Source organism: Halichoerus grypus, chromosome 10 (genome assembly GCF_964656455.1).
Source record: "Halichoerus grypus chromosome 10, mHalGry1.hap1.1, whole genome shotgun sequence".
NCBI lineage: Eukaryota > Metazoa > Chordata > Mammalia > Carnivora > Phocidae > Halichoerus > Halichoerus grypus.
Genome location: NC_135721.1, coordinates 74342742 through 74358665, shown reverse-complemented (window position 1 = coordinate 74358665; position 15924 = coordinate 74342742). Strand labels below are relative to the sequence as shown.

General features: G+C 37.4%; 1 protein-coding gene across 2 annotated transcripts in view; it reads left to right on the top strand.

The window, feature by feature from the left end:
- The window catches only part of PLEKHH2 (pleckstrin homology, MyTH4 and FERM domain containing H2), a 104630-nt gene that overhangs the window by 66463 nt on the left and 22243 nt on the right, over positions 1-15924 (top strand). For both annotated transcript variants that reach the window (XM_036073708.2, XM_036073707.2), the window contains 7 exons: positions 445-624; positions 4341-4449; positions 5376-5488; positions 9362-9541; positions 11438-11535; positions 13551-13728; positions 15060-15215. In XM_036073708.2, the coding sequence (XP_035929601.1) occupies positions 445-624; positions 4341-4449; positions 5376-5488; positions 9362-9541; positions 11438-11535; positions 13551-13728; positions 15060-15215 (1014 nt within the window). The remainder of the gene's footprint in view (positions 1-444; positions 625-4340; positions 4450-5375; positions 5489-9361; positions 9542-11437; positions 11536-13550; positions 13729-15059; positions 15216-15924) is intronic.

Sequence of the window (15924 nt, the reverse complement as noted above, 5' to 3'; positions counted from 1 at the left end):
TCACACTTCTTTGTATCAGCTGCCTAACCTTGTCACTTTTTATATGAATAGTATTGAGACTTTGTCTACACTGTCCTTTTGATCCAGTACCTTAATCAAATAAATTCTGGGGGTGGGGGGGAGGGAGGAGGAAGTCAAATGAATATTTTGACTGAATTATGTAATTGCTTGACTAGGTAATGGATCATTTTAGTGTAATGAATAATCTGAACCACTGCACAGAAGTAGCTTCTTGTCTAGTGTTCAGACTGTTCTTTTATATTACAGTTGGGCATTTTAGTTGTGGCTACTACTTTGTAACAATGTAGATAACCCAACTGACTTTAGGCATTCATTTAAAAAAAGATATGCTTTATAAAGGTAAGAATGAAAGGGACTATGAAAAGTTTTAGTAGGAAAAGACCTAGAAAGTGCTTTCCTCACAATCACTAACATTTACTTTAGTTTCCTTTAGGTCAGATCAAACTCTGGGAGGCTAAAGTTGAAGAGGTTGATAGATCCTGTGATTCAGATGAAGATTATGAAGCCAGTGGGAGAAGTCTGTTATCCACACATTACACCATCGTGATCCACCCGAAAGACCAAGGTCCGACTTACCTCCTGATTGGATCCAAGCATGAAAAGGTACCTAGGGACTTACTGGTTGATTTTGAATGGTGTACACTGATGTCATTAAGTACTGGTAATAATTATCAAATCAATTTTATGGACACAAAAAGAACTTTGTTAAAGACCTTCAGCTCTATTTTCAGAGATTCTTCATGTCCCTGGAAGCTAGCCTTGTTTGCATGTGTCATTTTTCTATCCTCTTGTTAAAAGTGACCTCAAGGCTGAAATTAGTACATGAAGGCAGAAGACAAAGGGACCTTATGTTCAAAATGTGGATCTCTTAGACTGAGTATTTTTGGGTGACTCTAAGGCCTCCCCCTTATATTTTTGACTCATTTTCAACAAAATTTTGGTTTAGATACAATTGAAAATGAATCATTATATGTATTATATGTATGTGTAATAAGTAAACAATATAAAAGTTAATATAATATAAAATAAATATATAAAAACTAATTTGTGATAAAAGAGGCATCACAGATCAAGGGGGAGGTAATGGATTATTCAATACGTAGTATGGTATGCTCATTATATATTGAGGAAATTGGCTATTTAGGAACATTAAAACATTAGTTTTTCATCTCACACATATAGCAACATAGTTCTAAATGAATGTAAAGAGTTAAATGAAATTATTTTTTCAAAGAGCCTTTATCTGATCTCTGAATAGAAGGCACTTTCTAAAAAGAAAAAGCAATGTAAGAAATCACAGTAGAAATGGGTGTTAGAGCGCCTGGGTGGCTCAGTCGGTTAAGCGTCTGCCTTCGGCTCAGGTCATGATCCCAGGGTCCTGGGATCGAGCCCCGCGTCGGGCTCCCTGCTCAGCGGGAAGCCTGCTTCTCCCTCTCCCACTCCCCCTGCTTGTGTTCCCCCTCTCACTATCTCTCTCTGTCAAACAAATAAATAAAATCTTTAAAAAAAAAAAAGAAATGGGTGATATATTTGGCTACAAAAAATTGAGGGGGGCCTGGGTGGTTCAGTTGGTTAAATATCTGCCTTTGGCTCAGGTCAGGATCCGGGGTCCTGAGATCGAACCCCACATCGGGCTCCCTGCTCAGCAGAGAGCCTGCTTCTCCCTCTCTCTCTGGCCCTCCACCCTGCTCGTGCTCTCTCTCTCTCAAATGAAAAAAAAAAAAAAAATTAAAAAAATTGAAATACTTGTCTGTATCAAATAAAATCACAAACAGAACCAAAAGGATAATACAAAAAATAAAATATTTCATGGATGGCTACTATATCTTTAACATATAAACAACTTTTATAAATTATTCCTTCTTTTTTAAGGCATAGTTTTGCATTGTATGTATATACCACATTTACTTTAGCCATTTATCTGTCAGTGGACATTTAGGCTGCTTCCATGTCTTGGCTATTGTGAATAATGCTGCAAATACACATGTGAGTGCATATATCTCTTTGTGATCCTGGTTTCAATTTGTTTGGATATGTACCCAGAAGTACAATTGCTGGATCATAGGGTAGTTCTATTTTTAGTTTTTTTGAGGAGCCTCCATAATGTTTTCCATAGCCGCAGCACCAGTTTGCATTCCATCTAGCAGTGGATAAGTGTTCCCTTTTCTCCACATCCTTGCCAGCATTTGTTATCTTTTTTTTTTTAATAAAAGCCATTCTTTTTTTTTTTAAGATTTTATTTATTTATTTGAGAGAGAGAAAGAGAGGGTGACCATGAGCCAGGGGAGGGACAGAGGGAGAAGCAGACTCCTCCCCGCTGAGCAGGGAGCCCGATTTGGGGGGCGGGCACTGGGATCATGACCTGAGCCAAAGGCAGATGCTTAACCAACTGAGCCAGGTACCCCTGATAAAAGCCATTCTAGTGAGTGTGAGGTGATATCTTATTATGGTTTTGATTGGTATTTCCTTGATGATTAGTGATGTTGAACACCTTTTCATGTGTCTGTTGGCCATTTGCATGTCTTCTTTAGAGAAATGTCTGTTCAGTTCCTTTGCCCATTTCTTTTTCCTTTGCTCATTTTTTAATTGGGTTATTTGTTTTTTTACTATTGAGTTGTAGGAGTTCCTTATGTATTTTGGATATGAACCCTTTATTAGATAAATGGTTTGCAATATTTTCTCCCATTTCATACGTTGCCTTTTCATTTTGTTGATTGTTTCCTTTGCTGTGCAGAAGCTTTTTTGTTTAGTATAATCACACTTGTCTATTTTTACTTTTGTTGCCTGTGCTTTTGGTATCATATCTAAGCAATCATCACCAAGGTCAATGCCCAGAAGCTTTGTCCCTATGTTTTCTTCTAGGACTTTTGTGGTTTCAGGTCTTATGTTTAAGTCTTCATTCCATTTTTGAGTTGATTTTTATGTGTGTGTAAGATAAGGGTCCAATTTCATTCTTTTGCATGTGGGTATCCAGTTTTTCCAAAACCATTTATCGAGGAGACTATCCTTTTCCCATTATGTATTCTTGGCAGTCTTGCCACAGATAAGTTGACCATATATGCATGGGTTTCTTTCCAGGCTCTCTGTTCTATTCCATTGACCTATATGTGTGTTTTCATGCCATACCAAGCTCTTTTGATTATTGTAGGTTTATAATATATTTCGAATCAGGAAGTATGATGCCTCCAGCTTTGTTCTTCTTGCTCAAGATTGCTTTGGCTATTCAGGGTCTTCTGTGGTTCCTTAGGATTGGTTTTTCTATATCTGTTAAAAATTCCATTGGGATTTTGATAGGAATTGCACTGAATCTGGGGGTGTTTTAGGTAGTTAATAATATTAATTATACCAACCCATGAATACTAAATGTCTTTCCATTTATTTGTATCTGCTTTAATTTATTTCATCAGTATTTTATAGTTTTTGGTATATAAGTCTTTCACCTGGTTTATTAGGTTTATTCCTAAGTATTTTATTCTTTTTGATTCCCTCGTAAATGGGATTATTTTCTTCATTTCCCTTTTGGATAATTCATTGTTAATGTATAGAAATGCAACTAACTTATGTATGTTGATTTTGCATCCTGCAACTTTGCTGAATTCATTTATTCTAACAATGTTTTTGTGGAATCTTTAGGGTTTTCTATGTATAAGATCATGTCATCTGCAAAGAGGTAATTTTACTTCTTCCTTCCCAATTTGGATGCCTTTTATTTCTTTTTCTTACCCTATTGCTCTGGCTAGGACTTCCAGTGCTATATTGAATAGAAGTAGCAAGAATGGGCATCCTTGCTTTGTTCCAGAGCTTGAAGGAAAAGCTTTCAGTTTTTTACCATTGAGTATGATATTAGCTGTGGGCTTTTCTTATATGGCCTTTCTTGTGTTGAGGTAAGTTCTTTCTGGGTATTATTTTCTTCTTTATATTTTCTGGATTTCCCAAGTATTTTGTATGTGTTATTCATATGTATTGGGAGTCAGATTTTAAATTTGATAGACTTTATTATGTTTCTTAAAAGAATATGAACTGGTTATATTTATTCTAGTCTTTCAACATCATATTAACTTCCTTAATTTTATCATGGTTTTCTAAGAAACATCTATAGAAAACAATAAAAATGTGAACAATGGGAAAAGGCACTATGAGCATAATTCAAGTGAACCTGCTTCAGAACTGTTTGACTAGGTGGCTTTTGGTTATTATTTAAAAATTAAAGAATTTTTTCAGTGTCAAAGTTTTCTACTGTTTATACAAGTTGTTTTTTCTTTAAGTCATCAAAAATTATATCTTGGTTAACATCTCTGTTAATGTGTTTTGACTTTAAGGACACTTGGCTTTATCATCTGACTGTTGCAGCAGGAAGTAACAATGTAAATGTTGGATCAGAATTTGAACAACTCGTTTGCAAACTGCTAAATATTGAAGGAGAACCTTGTAAGTTCACAACATATAAGGCTATATGAAAATGGACCCAACCCCCTTAGCCTAATTGAGTTTTTACTTTGTGAGTTCCTGTTTCCCTGCAATGTACCCATCTTTTCATTGGCTTTGTTTGTCATAGGCCAAGTCTCTTACTGTGGTTCTTAGACTCCAGGGACACCATCAGTCCCTGATTGCCATGTCCTGTAACCATTCTACCTTTGCTCACATTACTCCTTCTGCCTGAAACTTCCCCCTTCCTTCACATTTCTAACTAACCTGATAAAATCCTACCTACCTTAGGAGCTCCCCCCATCAGCAAGCCTACTCCACATTAGCATCTGGCTCATAGAAGATACTTAATAAATGTTAAAAGTATGTCCCAAGGCACTCTGCATTTAACTCTTTTATAGCATTTGTTGCTTTGCATTGAAATTATTTTTTTATGGCTCAGGTGTCCCTATTGAGAGTATAGATTCTGTGCTATGCTTTACATAATACAGAGATCATATTTGTAGTATCTAGCGTAGGAATTTAAAAAATATTGATTTTTAGGAAAGACTTCAAGTTTCTCTTTATCTTTTATCTCCCTCTACTTTGGATTCTCTTCCTCTGTCTCTCACCAGCTCCTCTCAGAGGTATCTCCTACCTGGATCACCAATCTTTAGCACATTTCAGCAATGTGATAGTGCTCTGGTAGACTTGTTTTAGCCTAGAATACTAGGACCAAACTTTCCTAGACTTAGTTTATTCAAAACAGAAACATGAGAATCCCAATGGCCTGGAAACAAATAAGATAATGTTGCCAAAGGTTTTTCATGACCTATATGACTTAAGGTTGTGAGCTAGGCCTGAATGAGCTAATTTCTAAAGGGCTAATTAATGGGAGGGCAAAATAAGTGATTCTTCTGTTTTCTGTTCACATTTTTATTATGTATTAGCTTCTCAGATATGGAGACACCCTACTTTGTGTCACAGCAAAGAAGGCATCATTTCCCCACTGACAACACTACCTTCTGAAGCTCTACAGACAGAAGCTATTAAATTATTTAAGGTAAAACTTTGTATGGGCTTATACATTGTTAAAATTTTAATTGGAAAAAATAAAAGTAAATAATTTAGGTTGTAAAGTTTCCCTCTCTCTGAAAAAATGCAAAATGTGATCATCATCATTTTTATTATTAAGAAAATCTACTGAGATAAAATTAAGTGAATTTAATATGCTTTCTGAGTGAGGATTTGGAATTTACTTAAATAAACTATGAATGGTTTGGGCGGTGTAAAACACTTAATATCAGAAGAATCATTTTCCCTTCAGCCTCTCAGAAGGAGAGATTTCTCACATCACACCTCCCTCAGTATTGGAAGAGAGGGGTCAACACCCTTCTTCTCCAGTGCTATTCTTTAATCCTTCTTACTCAACTTCTATTAGAAATCCCTGACCACTTGAAAGTTTTGCCATTTGCCATTCAACTATATCACTCTTTTTCCCCTCATCTCTGTCATCAGTCACTTTCTGGTAACTCTTCATATTTCATTAAGGATTTTGGCTCCCAATTCACACTCTTTCAACCTCAAATTTTTTTTTAAGATTTTTATTTATTTAACAGAGAGAGAGAGAGAGGGAGCACAAGCAGGGGAAGCGGCAGGCAGAGGGAGAGGGAGAAGCAGGCTCCCCTGCTGAGCAGGGAACCTGACACAGGACTCAATCCCAGGACCCTGGGATCATGATCTGAGCCGAAGGCAGACGCCTCACCGACTGAGCCACCCAAGCGCCCTCAACCTCAAATTTTGCCATTATGTTGAATGACTTTATTTTCACTTCACTCACCAGTGCCATGTTCTTAAGATTCCTGACCTTAATGCCAGTAAGCTTCACCTGTAGTCAGCTTCACCTTCCCATTTTCCATGTCCATATCCTGACCCCACTATTCCTTATAAGTATACCACCTCTACAAGCTTCAATTCTAATATCTCTTTCTATAACCATAATCTCTTAGCCTATGAGTTCTCTTATTTTCTTATTCTTCCATTTTTCATCCTAAGACCCTTGTTTTGAGTCATTTATTTTCTTTGAGATCAAGAGAGAGCATGGTAATAACTGTTTCTTGGCTTTTCTTCCTTCTTTATCCAGCCTAGATGGCTTTCATTAATAGTCAGTTCCTTGGGACCCATAATTCCATGCATTCTTCAGCCAAACCCCAACATAGATCAGTCTTGTCCACTTCCACATTGATCAAATGCACACAGCTAGAGAACATCATGCAACCATGTGTGGACTGGAGCCAGTATAAATGCGTGGTCTTCATGCCTTAGGGCTGACTGCCTCTTCTTTTGCTTGTCTTTGGTCACACCCCACCCCCAAACTCCCTATTCAATAATGTTCTTCACAACAAACTTACCTTCTGTTTCACTGAGAAAATTAGAGAGCATCAGACATGAGCACCTCAAATCTCTCTCCCCGACAGACATTCTCTCATTTATTTTCTTTCTCTTCCTTTCCTCCAGTCTCAGAATCTTGTGTACCTTCTGTGGATTCAGGTCTTCACTCCACACCAGGACCTTGGTGTTTCATTTTGCCCTAGTTTCTTAGAGTCTCAATTTTTGTCTTTCTTTTGGCTTCTTCTTGCCTACATTCCTCCCATCCCCCAAAAATCATCTGTTTATTAGATAACATAAATTATTATTCATTTGGAGGTATATGATATAGTGGTTATGGACTAAAACCTTTATCAATTGGAGATCCATACTGAACTATTTATTGATAAAATAACATGACGTACATTAAAATATTCCTGAAAAAAGTGGAAGGGGGTTTGAATGAAACAAGTTTGACAAAATGCTGATGATTGTTAACACTGGGTAATGGGTATATGTGTGATCCTTATACTGTTCTCTATTTTTGCTCATGTTTTAAAATTACCATAATGGGGGCACCTGGGTTGCTCAGTCAGTTAAGCGTCTGCCTTCGGCTCAGGTAATGATCCCAGGGTCCCATGTCGGGCTCTCTGCTCAGCAGGGAGCCTGCTTCTCCCTCTCCCTCTGCCTGCCTCTCTCTCTCCTTCTTTCTCTCTCTATGTCAAATAAATAAATAAAATCTTAAAAAATAAATAAATAAAAATTTTAAAAAAATAAAAAATCCTCCTGTAGAACATACAAATACCCCAAGCAAGAAAGACTCCATACAACTATGTTGGAAAATCTGAATGAAGTAATGAACATTATAATAAAGTATAAATGGCCCAAATTGAATGGAGAATGAAATTTAAATAGGGGAATTTGCCAAACTTTATAAGAATAGATCATTTTAATCCTCTTTAAATGTCCCAAGCATGGAAAAAGAAGGACATTTCCTCAATTCTGTTTTTTACCTTTACTTTTTAATTTGGAAAATTTCAAACCTATGTAACAGTTGAGAAAATATTATGAGGTCCAAGGCACTTGTCACCAAGCTTCACAGTTGTTAGCACATGGCCGGTTTTGTTTTCATCTCCCCCCTCCCATTGCTCCCCAACATTGGATTACTCTGAAGCAGTTCTCAGTCATCATATCACCTAATTCTTTTTGTGAAATATTACTTTGATACCAAACCCCAGAAAAGATTGTACAAAACAGAGCATTTCATGCAAAAACTAATAAAATCTTAGTAAACAGAAACCAGCATCACTTTAAAAGAATACCAAATGGTGACTAAAAGAATTATTCCAGGGCGCCTGGGTGGCTCAGTTGGTTAAGCGACTGCCTTCGGCTCAGGTCATGATCCTGGAGTCCTGGGATCAAGTCCCACATCGGGCTCCCTGCTCAGCAGGGAGTCTGCTTCTCCCTCTGGCCCTCCCCCCTCTCATGTGCTCTCTCTCTCTCTCATTCTCACTCTCTCAAATAAATAAATAAAACTTTAAAAAAAAAAAAGAATTATTCCAGGAAACCAAGGATGGCTAAATATTAGGGTGTCTATTACTATGATTTATTATCATAGACAGTCATCTCCATGGATGCTGAAAAGGCATTTGACAAATTCAACATTCATAAAATAATGATAGGTACTTCCTTACCATGATGAAATTTAATGGTAGAAATCTTTTTTTCATGGAGCATTTCATGTAATGCTTGGGCGCAGTGCTTTAGATTAGAGAGTCAATTTATTTGATTATATTCTGTTCTCAGAAGAGGTAAAGACTACCCACTATATATAACAACGTGGTAGTTAAAGCCAACCATTTGTGTTTATGAACACTTCCCTTTAACCTTTCTTAATATATATTACATTTAATCAGATTTTAAATGCATTAATTCATTAAACATTTACTGTGTCACGCTATGCTGTGTAGAGAATACAAAGATAAATAAGACAGAGTCACTGTTCATATGAAGTTTATAGTCTGGTGGATGACAGATCATTAATGTTCTGTATACTTTTTAAATGAATGCATATTCCGCTCTTGGGTGGAGTGTTCTATAAATGTCAATTAGGTCAAGTTGGTTAATAGTGTTGTTGAAGTTTTCTAAATCCTTAATGATTTTCTGTCTACTTGTTCTCTCAATTATTATGAAAGGGATATTGAAATCTCCAACTATAATTGAGGATTTGTCTGTTTCTCCTTGCAATCCTATCAGGTTTTGCTCCATATATTTGGAAGCTGTGTTATTAAGTACATAAACATTTGGGATTGTTATGTCCTCTAGCAGAACTGACCCCACTGTCATTATAAAATGACCCTCTTTATCTCTCGCAGAATTCCTTGCTCTGAAATCTACTTTGTCTGATTTTAATGTAGCCACTCCAGATATCTTTGGTTAGTGTTATCATAATATATCTTTTTCCATCCTTTTAAACAAAAACTACTGCTATGAAGAGAATCAATATAATTCATGCAGAATAAATCTAATCATTTCTCACTTTGAATATATCTTTTCTTTTTTAATTCAGACATGCCAGCTTTTTATAAATGCAGCAGTTGACTCCCCTGCGATTGATTATCATATATCTCTAGCCCAGAGTGCTTTGCAAATCTGTCTGACACATCCTGAGCTCCAGAATGAAATTTGCTGTCAGCTCATTAAACAGACAAGACGGAGACAGCCACAGAATCAACCAGGACCGCTGCAGGTATATATTGATACCTATATGTGCAATTTAAAATGATGTTGTTTTCCTCACCGTGAGCATGATACATACTCAATATAGACATTTGAAAAATGCAAAAAGTATGAAAAGAAAAAATAGCTATTAATATTTTGATGTGTATTCTTTCAGTTTATTTATATATTTATGTTTCTGTATAAGTGTGTATGTGTGTGTATTTATGCACACTCACTGTTTCCACATCACTAAAGCTGCAGTGTGCATACTACTTTTTTAAAACTGTAGAACATAACATTTCCCCTGTATCCTTCAGCGTTCTTCAAAAACATTAATGGTGCATTAATATCGTCACTACACATTTAGGTTCTTCCAATCATTTTTCTTATAATAAATACCACTACAGTAGACATCTCCAAAACCTAAACTCTGAGTACAAGTCCAGCGAATTTCTCTGAATCCATTTCTAGAATTTCCGCATATTTTCAACAATGTTCAGTGTCATTCTGCTTTTAAATTCTCTCCAGGTAAAGAGTAGTATTTCACTAGTGATTTAGGATGCCTTTCTTTAACTATTAGTGTAGCTGAGTTTATTTTCAGGTAGCTTTTGGTCACTGATGTTTACTCTTCAATGAATGCCTGTTTTAATCTTTGCTTATTAACTCCCTATTAACTGCAGGATGAAACTAGAAAGTTCTTACCCTAGCAAATAGTACTCGCAGGGGATTCAGGTTTCATGGGAGTTGGAGCTTATACAATATAAGCTTAAACTAATAATGTGTGTTTTTTTTTTTTTTTAAGTATGTTACTTTCACACATTTTAAAAGAACACAGGATCATATAAACACAGTAGATACGGCTGTTCCCAGGCCTTGGAGGGCCCATGCATGAGTGATGTTGGAAGCTTAAGCTTCATTTGTATTGAGGGCCCTTCATAATCTAGCTCCCGAAGCCTCCTCTTTCTCCACTTAATTTTATGCATCCTGCATCCAGTATACACTGAAAGAGTAAACACACCCCATTCTTCAGGCACACCATGCCTTCACATTATCCTTCACCTTGCACCTGCTGCTCTTCCTGTTACCTGGGTCCCCTTCTCTCTTCCTACCTGTAGACTTTACAGTTGACCCAGGCAACATCTCTCCTGTGAATACTTCCCTGACTTCCACAGCAGTTAATTATTCCCTCCGTTGGTTGTACTTAAAAAAAAAAAAAAAAGATTATGACATGGTATTAACCATGTTATATTGTAAATTACTGTTAAAATATATAACTCTCCTAGACTATAGGTAACTCAAGAGCAGAGACAGTACCTTTTTCCCCCTCCTTCTTTTTCATATAACATTTACAAAATGATTGAAGTTATTCTTGCTTAATAAAAAAAAAAATAGAAAAGAAGATACAGAACAGAGCAAAGGAAAAACAAAAATCACGTGTAATCCCATTACATAGAGATAACCTCTGCTAATATTATTATACTTGCCCCTTACTTAGATATGTATATATGTGTGTATGTGTGGGTAGATTGGTTTTGGTTTGGGATGTATGATTTTTTACTGTTTTCAGTCTGCCTTTCCTCAAAGCCATTACTTCTATTTCAGCAAATGAGTAAATACATAAGTGGACAAAAACAATGCCCCCTACTCTTTGAGAGTGATGTCAAAAGAACTACCATACCTACATGACCTTGGGTACCTCTGTTGTAGATAATAGGGTATACAATTAGATGGATTATGGAACGTGGGATGTTTGTATTATAAATACTCCAAGCAGATAATGTTTATGTGGAAGAAGCAAAAACATGTGGGGGCTGAGAAGGACCATCATCATCCGTTTCCTCACAGCCCCTGCCAGTCACACTGGCTCTCGCTCGGGTCTCTGCCTGCCAGATGGGGTCTAACCTGGGTGCTTCTCTTTGCCCAGGGCTGGCAGCTCTTGGCTCTCTGTGTTGGGCTCTTCCTTCCCCACCATCCTTTCCTGTGGCTCCTCAGGCTCCACCTAAAGAGGAATGCAGATTCCAGGTGTGCAGACAACTAGCCAGCTGAACGGTTTTCGTGGCTCTGAAAGTCGACAATAAGTCATAAGTATTTAGTAACCTGCCAGGTACATTTGCGGAAGAATGTGTGAAACGACTGTTGTTGGTACAGGAGCCCTTCGTTCTCCTTTGTGTGAGGCTTGGAAAATATTTCCTTTGTTGTGCTAAATCTCTTACAGAAGACTGCAATAAAGGCTTGAAAAATTGACAAAGAATATTTTTAAGTGAAAAGTCTTTGTACATTTCGGGGCTGGATGACTTAGCAAGAGTGGGTGCTCATTCCGTAAAAGCAACTGTTTTGTTTCCTTCGTTTTCCCTGTAGCTATTTTTCTCTACGTTGAACTCTTTTATGTGGGAAAACTTCCCCGAGGGTCTTCCCTCCTTTTATACCTGTGTGTATTTGAATTGCTTCAGAATTTTTACCCCCTTCAAAAAGACATTTAAAATCCGCCCGTCAGTATGGCTTTCTTACAGTGGGACCCAGGGCACCCAGCCAGGAGTTATCAGGATCATTCTGCGCAACAGGCTCGTGTTATGCAACTTAAATAGACTCTGGCTCTAAAACAAACAGAACAAACACAATGATAACAGAAAACAACTTAGAAATAAAATACTCCCCAATTTGTATTATATTTGGGGGACTCTGTGATCAAAGTCATGTGATTTTATTTATTTATTTATTTATTTATATTTTTAAGTAATCTCTATACCCCAATGTGGGGCTTGAACTCATGATCCCAAGCTCAAGAGTCCCATGCTCTCCTGAGAGAACCAGCCAGGCACCCCAAGGTCACGTGATTTTAGTTGTAGTCACTGAAGAACCCCTAGACAAAGGGTGGCATTTTAAGATTTATTTATTAGAGAGAGAGGGAAAGAAAGAGAGTGTGCACGTGCAGAGAGGGAAGAGGTAAAGGGAGAGGGAGAGTCTTTTTTTTTAAATATTTTATTTATTTATCTGACAGAGAGAGACACAGCAAGAGAGGGAACACAAGCAGGGGGGTGGGAGAGGGAGAAGCAGGGTTCCTGCCGAGCAGGGAGCCTGATGCGGGGCTCGATCCCAGGACCCTGGGACCATGACCTGAGCTGAAGGCAGCCGCTTAACTGACTGAGCCACCCAGGTGCCCCGGGGGAGTCTTAAGCAGACTCCTTGCAGAGTGCAGAGCCCAACGCAAGGCTCAATCTCAATGACCCTGAGATCACGACCTGAGCCAAAACCAAGAGTTGGACTCTTAACCATCTGCGCCACCCAGGCACCCCAAAGGGAGGCATTTTAAAGATTTCATTTTTAAGTAATCTCTACAGCTAACATGGGGTTCAAACTCACAACCCTGAGATCAAGAGTCACGCACCCCTAAAGGGTTTCATTTTAAAGTCTGCCTAAAAGGCACTTTACAATACAAACATATTTGGAGGTATTATCAGTCTGCTTTTATAAAAATTATGGATAACAAATGAGGGCAAATAAGATCTCTATCCAGTTTTTGCATTTATTTACTCCAGTGGTTTTGTTTAATGCTTAAGATTTTTTAAGAAGTGCATGTTTTATAGGGTTAAGAAAGAACATACATGTATTTTTTTGTTCTTTGAAGGTATTTTCTTACCAAGTTTAGCAGTCAAGCACTAACCTCCATGTTCCTCCAAAGAGAACTCTGCTACATCATGTTTCCTAAGTTAGCCTATCCTATTTTCATACAATTATTTCCTCTGTATTTGTTAATATAATTCCTGTCTATCGACCATATAATGACTGGTAACTTTAAATTCATTTTGTGACTACAATAATACAATAAAGAGGAAGACTGCTTTATGGGGAAGTTTGATTCAGTCAGTTGCAAAAGTAAAGAAACTAGAATTTGAGAAAAGTTATAGCAGTTTAATATTGTCATTCAAAAAGAAGAATTACTGTCAAAGTTAGCGTAAGACATGGTAATGTACACCAACCTAATGTATTAGGTTGTCTCAAATTTATTCCTAGGCTTTATCTTAAGTTGTGTATTATAGGACAGAATTTGGAAAATATGCCATTTACTGTCAGCGATGTGTAGAAAGAACACAACAAAATGGAGATCGAGAAGCAAGACCCTCAAGAATGGAAATTCTTTCAACCCTTCTTCGAAACCCTTACCATCATTCTTTGCCCTTCAGTATCCCCGTGCACTTCATGAATGGGATATATCAGGTGGGTTACACTTTCTGCCCTGATGAAAGCATGCTTGCTTAACCTTGAATCTTGCGTGTAGCTTCTGTGGAATAGGGGAGTGAGACTATCTACCTACCTTTGTCATCAGCTGGCAGTGATCATAAATGTGCAAATATATTACATCTTCTATCAGAACAGCTGAGTTTTGAAACACTTTTGCTAAGAAGGATTCACACTGAAATCCAAATTGAGCCAAATAAGGGAGGAGTTTTACTGCTCTTAAAATTCTGATAGAGAAAATCAGAAACACTTTGGTTGAGGCTTTTCCCAACCAGTGCACTTGCTAGGTGAGAAAATAAATACTGACAGTGGGTGTGTATAGACTTAGTTTTTTCAAAGTCTCCGAATCTCAAGAATTATCTGGGAAAATTCCTCCAGGCCTTCCAGCTCTCAGATCTAGGTGTTCACTTATTTTTTCTTATAGATTTTATTTATTTATTTGAGAGAGAGAGAGAGAGCACAAGTGAAGGGAAGGGCAGATGGAGAGGGAGTAGCAGGCTCCCCGCTGAGCAGGGAACCCAACATGGGGCTCCATCCCAGGACCCCAAGATCATGACCTGAGCCGGAGGCAGCTGCTTAACCGACTGAGCCACCCAGGCGTCCCCAGATGTTCACTTATTAACGGAAGCAAACATGTTCCAAAGCCGGCAGCTAATCTTTGCCGCCATAGCTTTTTATCACAGAGTTCAGATATGTAACTGCATATTAAAGAAACAAACGGTATTTATTTTTATTTATTCATTTTTAATTGAAGTGTTGGCACACAACGTTACACTACTTTCAGGTGTACAACGTGGTGATCCTACATTTATATACATTACGAAATGATCACAAAGATAAGTCTAGTTACCATTTGTCACCATACAAAGTGATTACAAGATTATTGACTATATTCCCTATACTCTACTTTACATCCCCATGACTGTTTAAGTGCATTTCTTGTTTACTGTTTTCCATTAGCTTAAAGATTGCATATTGTACTGTAGTTCTCGGTTTGCTTTTAATGGGTGGGCATGATATCTCTGCAAGATGTTTATGGCTGTCAAATGATCTTTGTATTTTGAATTCATGTCTATTGGCTGAAGCCAAGATTTCTGAATTCTTACAGCAACCTAGCAATTAAGATGACATTAATTTTCTCCAGGGGAGATTTGGTTGGGGGGGGGGAGTTAAAGCACCTAGATAAATATATGTTATCATTAATCATGCATCAAATATGCCCTGTCTCCCCCCTGAAATCCCTCTTGAAATTTAAGTTTGAAATGTACATAGTTTTTAATTAAGAGAACAACTTTGTTATTTCTGCTTAGGTAGTTGGATTTGATGCATCTACCACAGTGGAAGAATTTTTGAACACTTTGAACCAAGATACAGGAATGAGGAAGCCAACACAGTCTGGCTTTGCATTATTCACGGATGATCCTTCTGGCAGGGATTTAGAGCATTGTCTTCAAGGAAACATAAAGGTGAAGCCAACTCCTTTTAAGAAGGCACACCCGGCAAGCAGCAAAGAAGCTACTTTTTGCTATTTGCAAAAAATTTAGTTCAGGAGGTTTCAAAAATTTTAAATCATCTAATATGCACAATAAAAAAAATTGTTGAAGTAGAATTCTTAAACACAATCTGCACACACACATGCTCCATGTTAAGACAGGAAAAGATTAATAATAGCAATACCACCCTAACTAGTAGGGTAATAAGAGAGGAGGTATGGAAACTCTAATAAAATAGCTTTTTATCGTGTTCATTCACTAGGCAATATTTACCTGTTGTAGGAGCTGGGCTGGACCTTCTGGGCAATGCAAAGAAGGACCAGAAGTAGTCCCTGTCCACAGTGAATTTATAATTTGCTTGGGGAAGAGCAGCCTTATACGCTGATAAACTTAAGCCAGAATTTAAAGTGATAAATGATTTAAGAGTCCTGTGAATGTTCCACAGGGATTAAGTTCAGCACTGGAAAATCAGGAAGAGCTGAACTGGACTTTGAAGGACGGGTAGAAAATGGGCCTGTGGAAATAAAGAGGGAATTGCAAACATAAGGAAAATCATGAACAAAGATGGAAAATTGGAAGATTTTTTTAAAAATCTTTTCTAGGTCATAGTAAAATGACTTTAATAAAGTTTCCATCTAGCAATTGTAACAGAAATATAGAATACAGAACCATAGAACCTTAC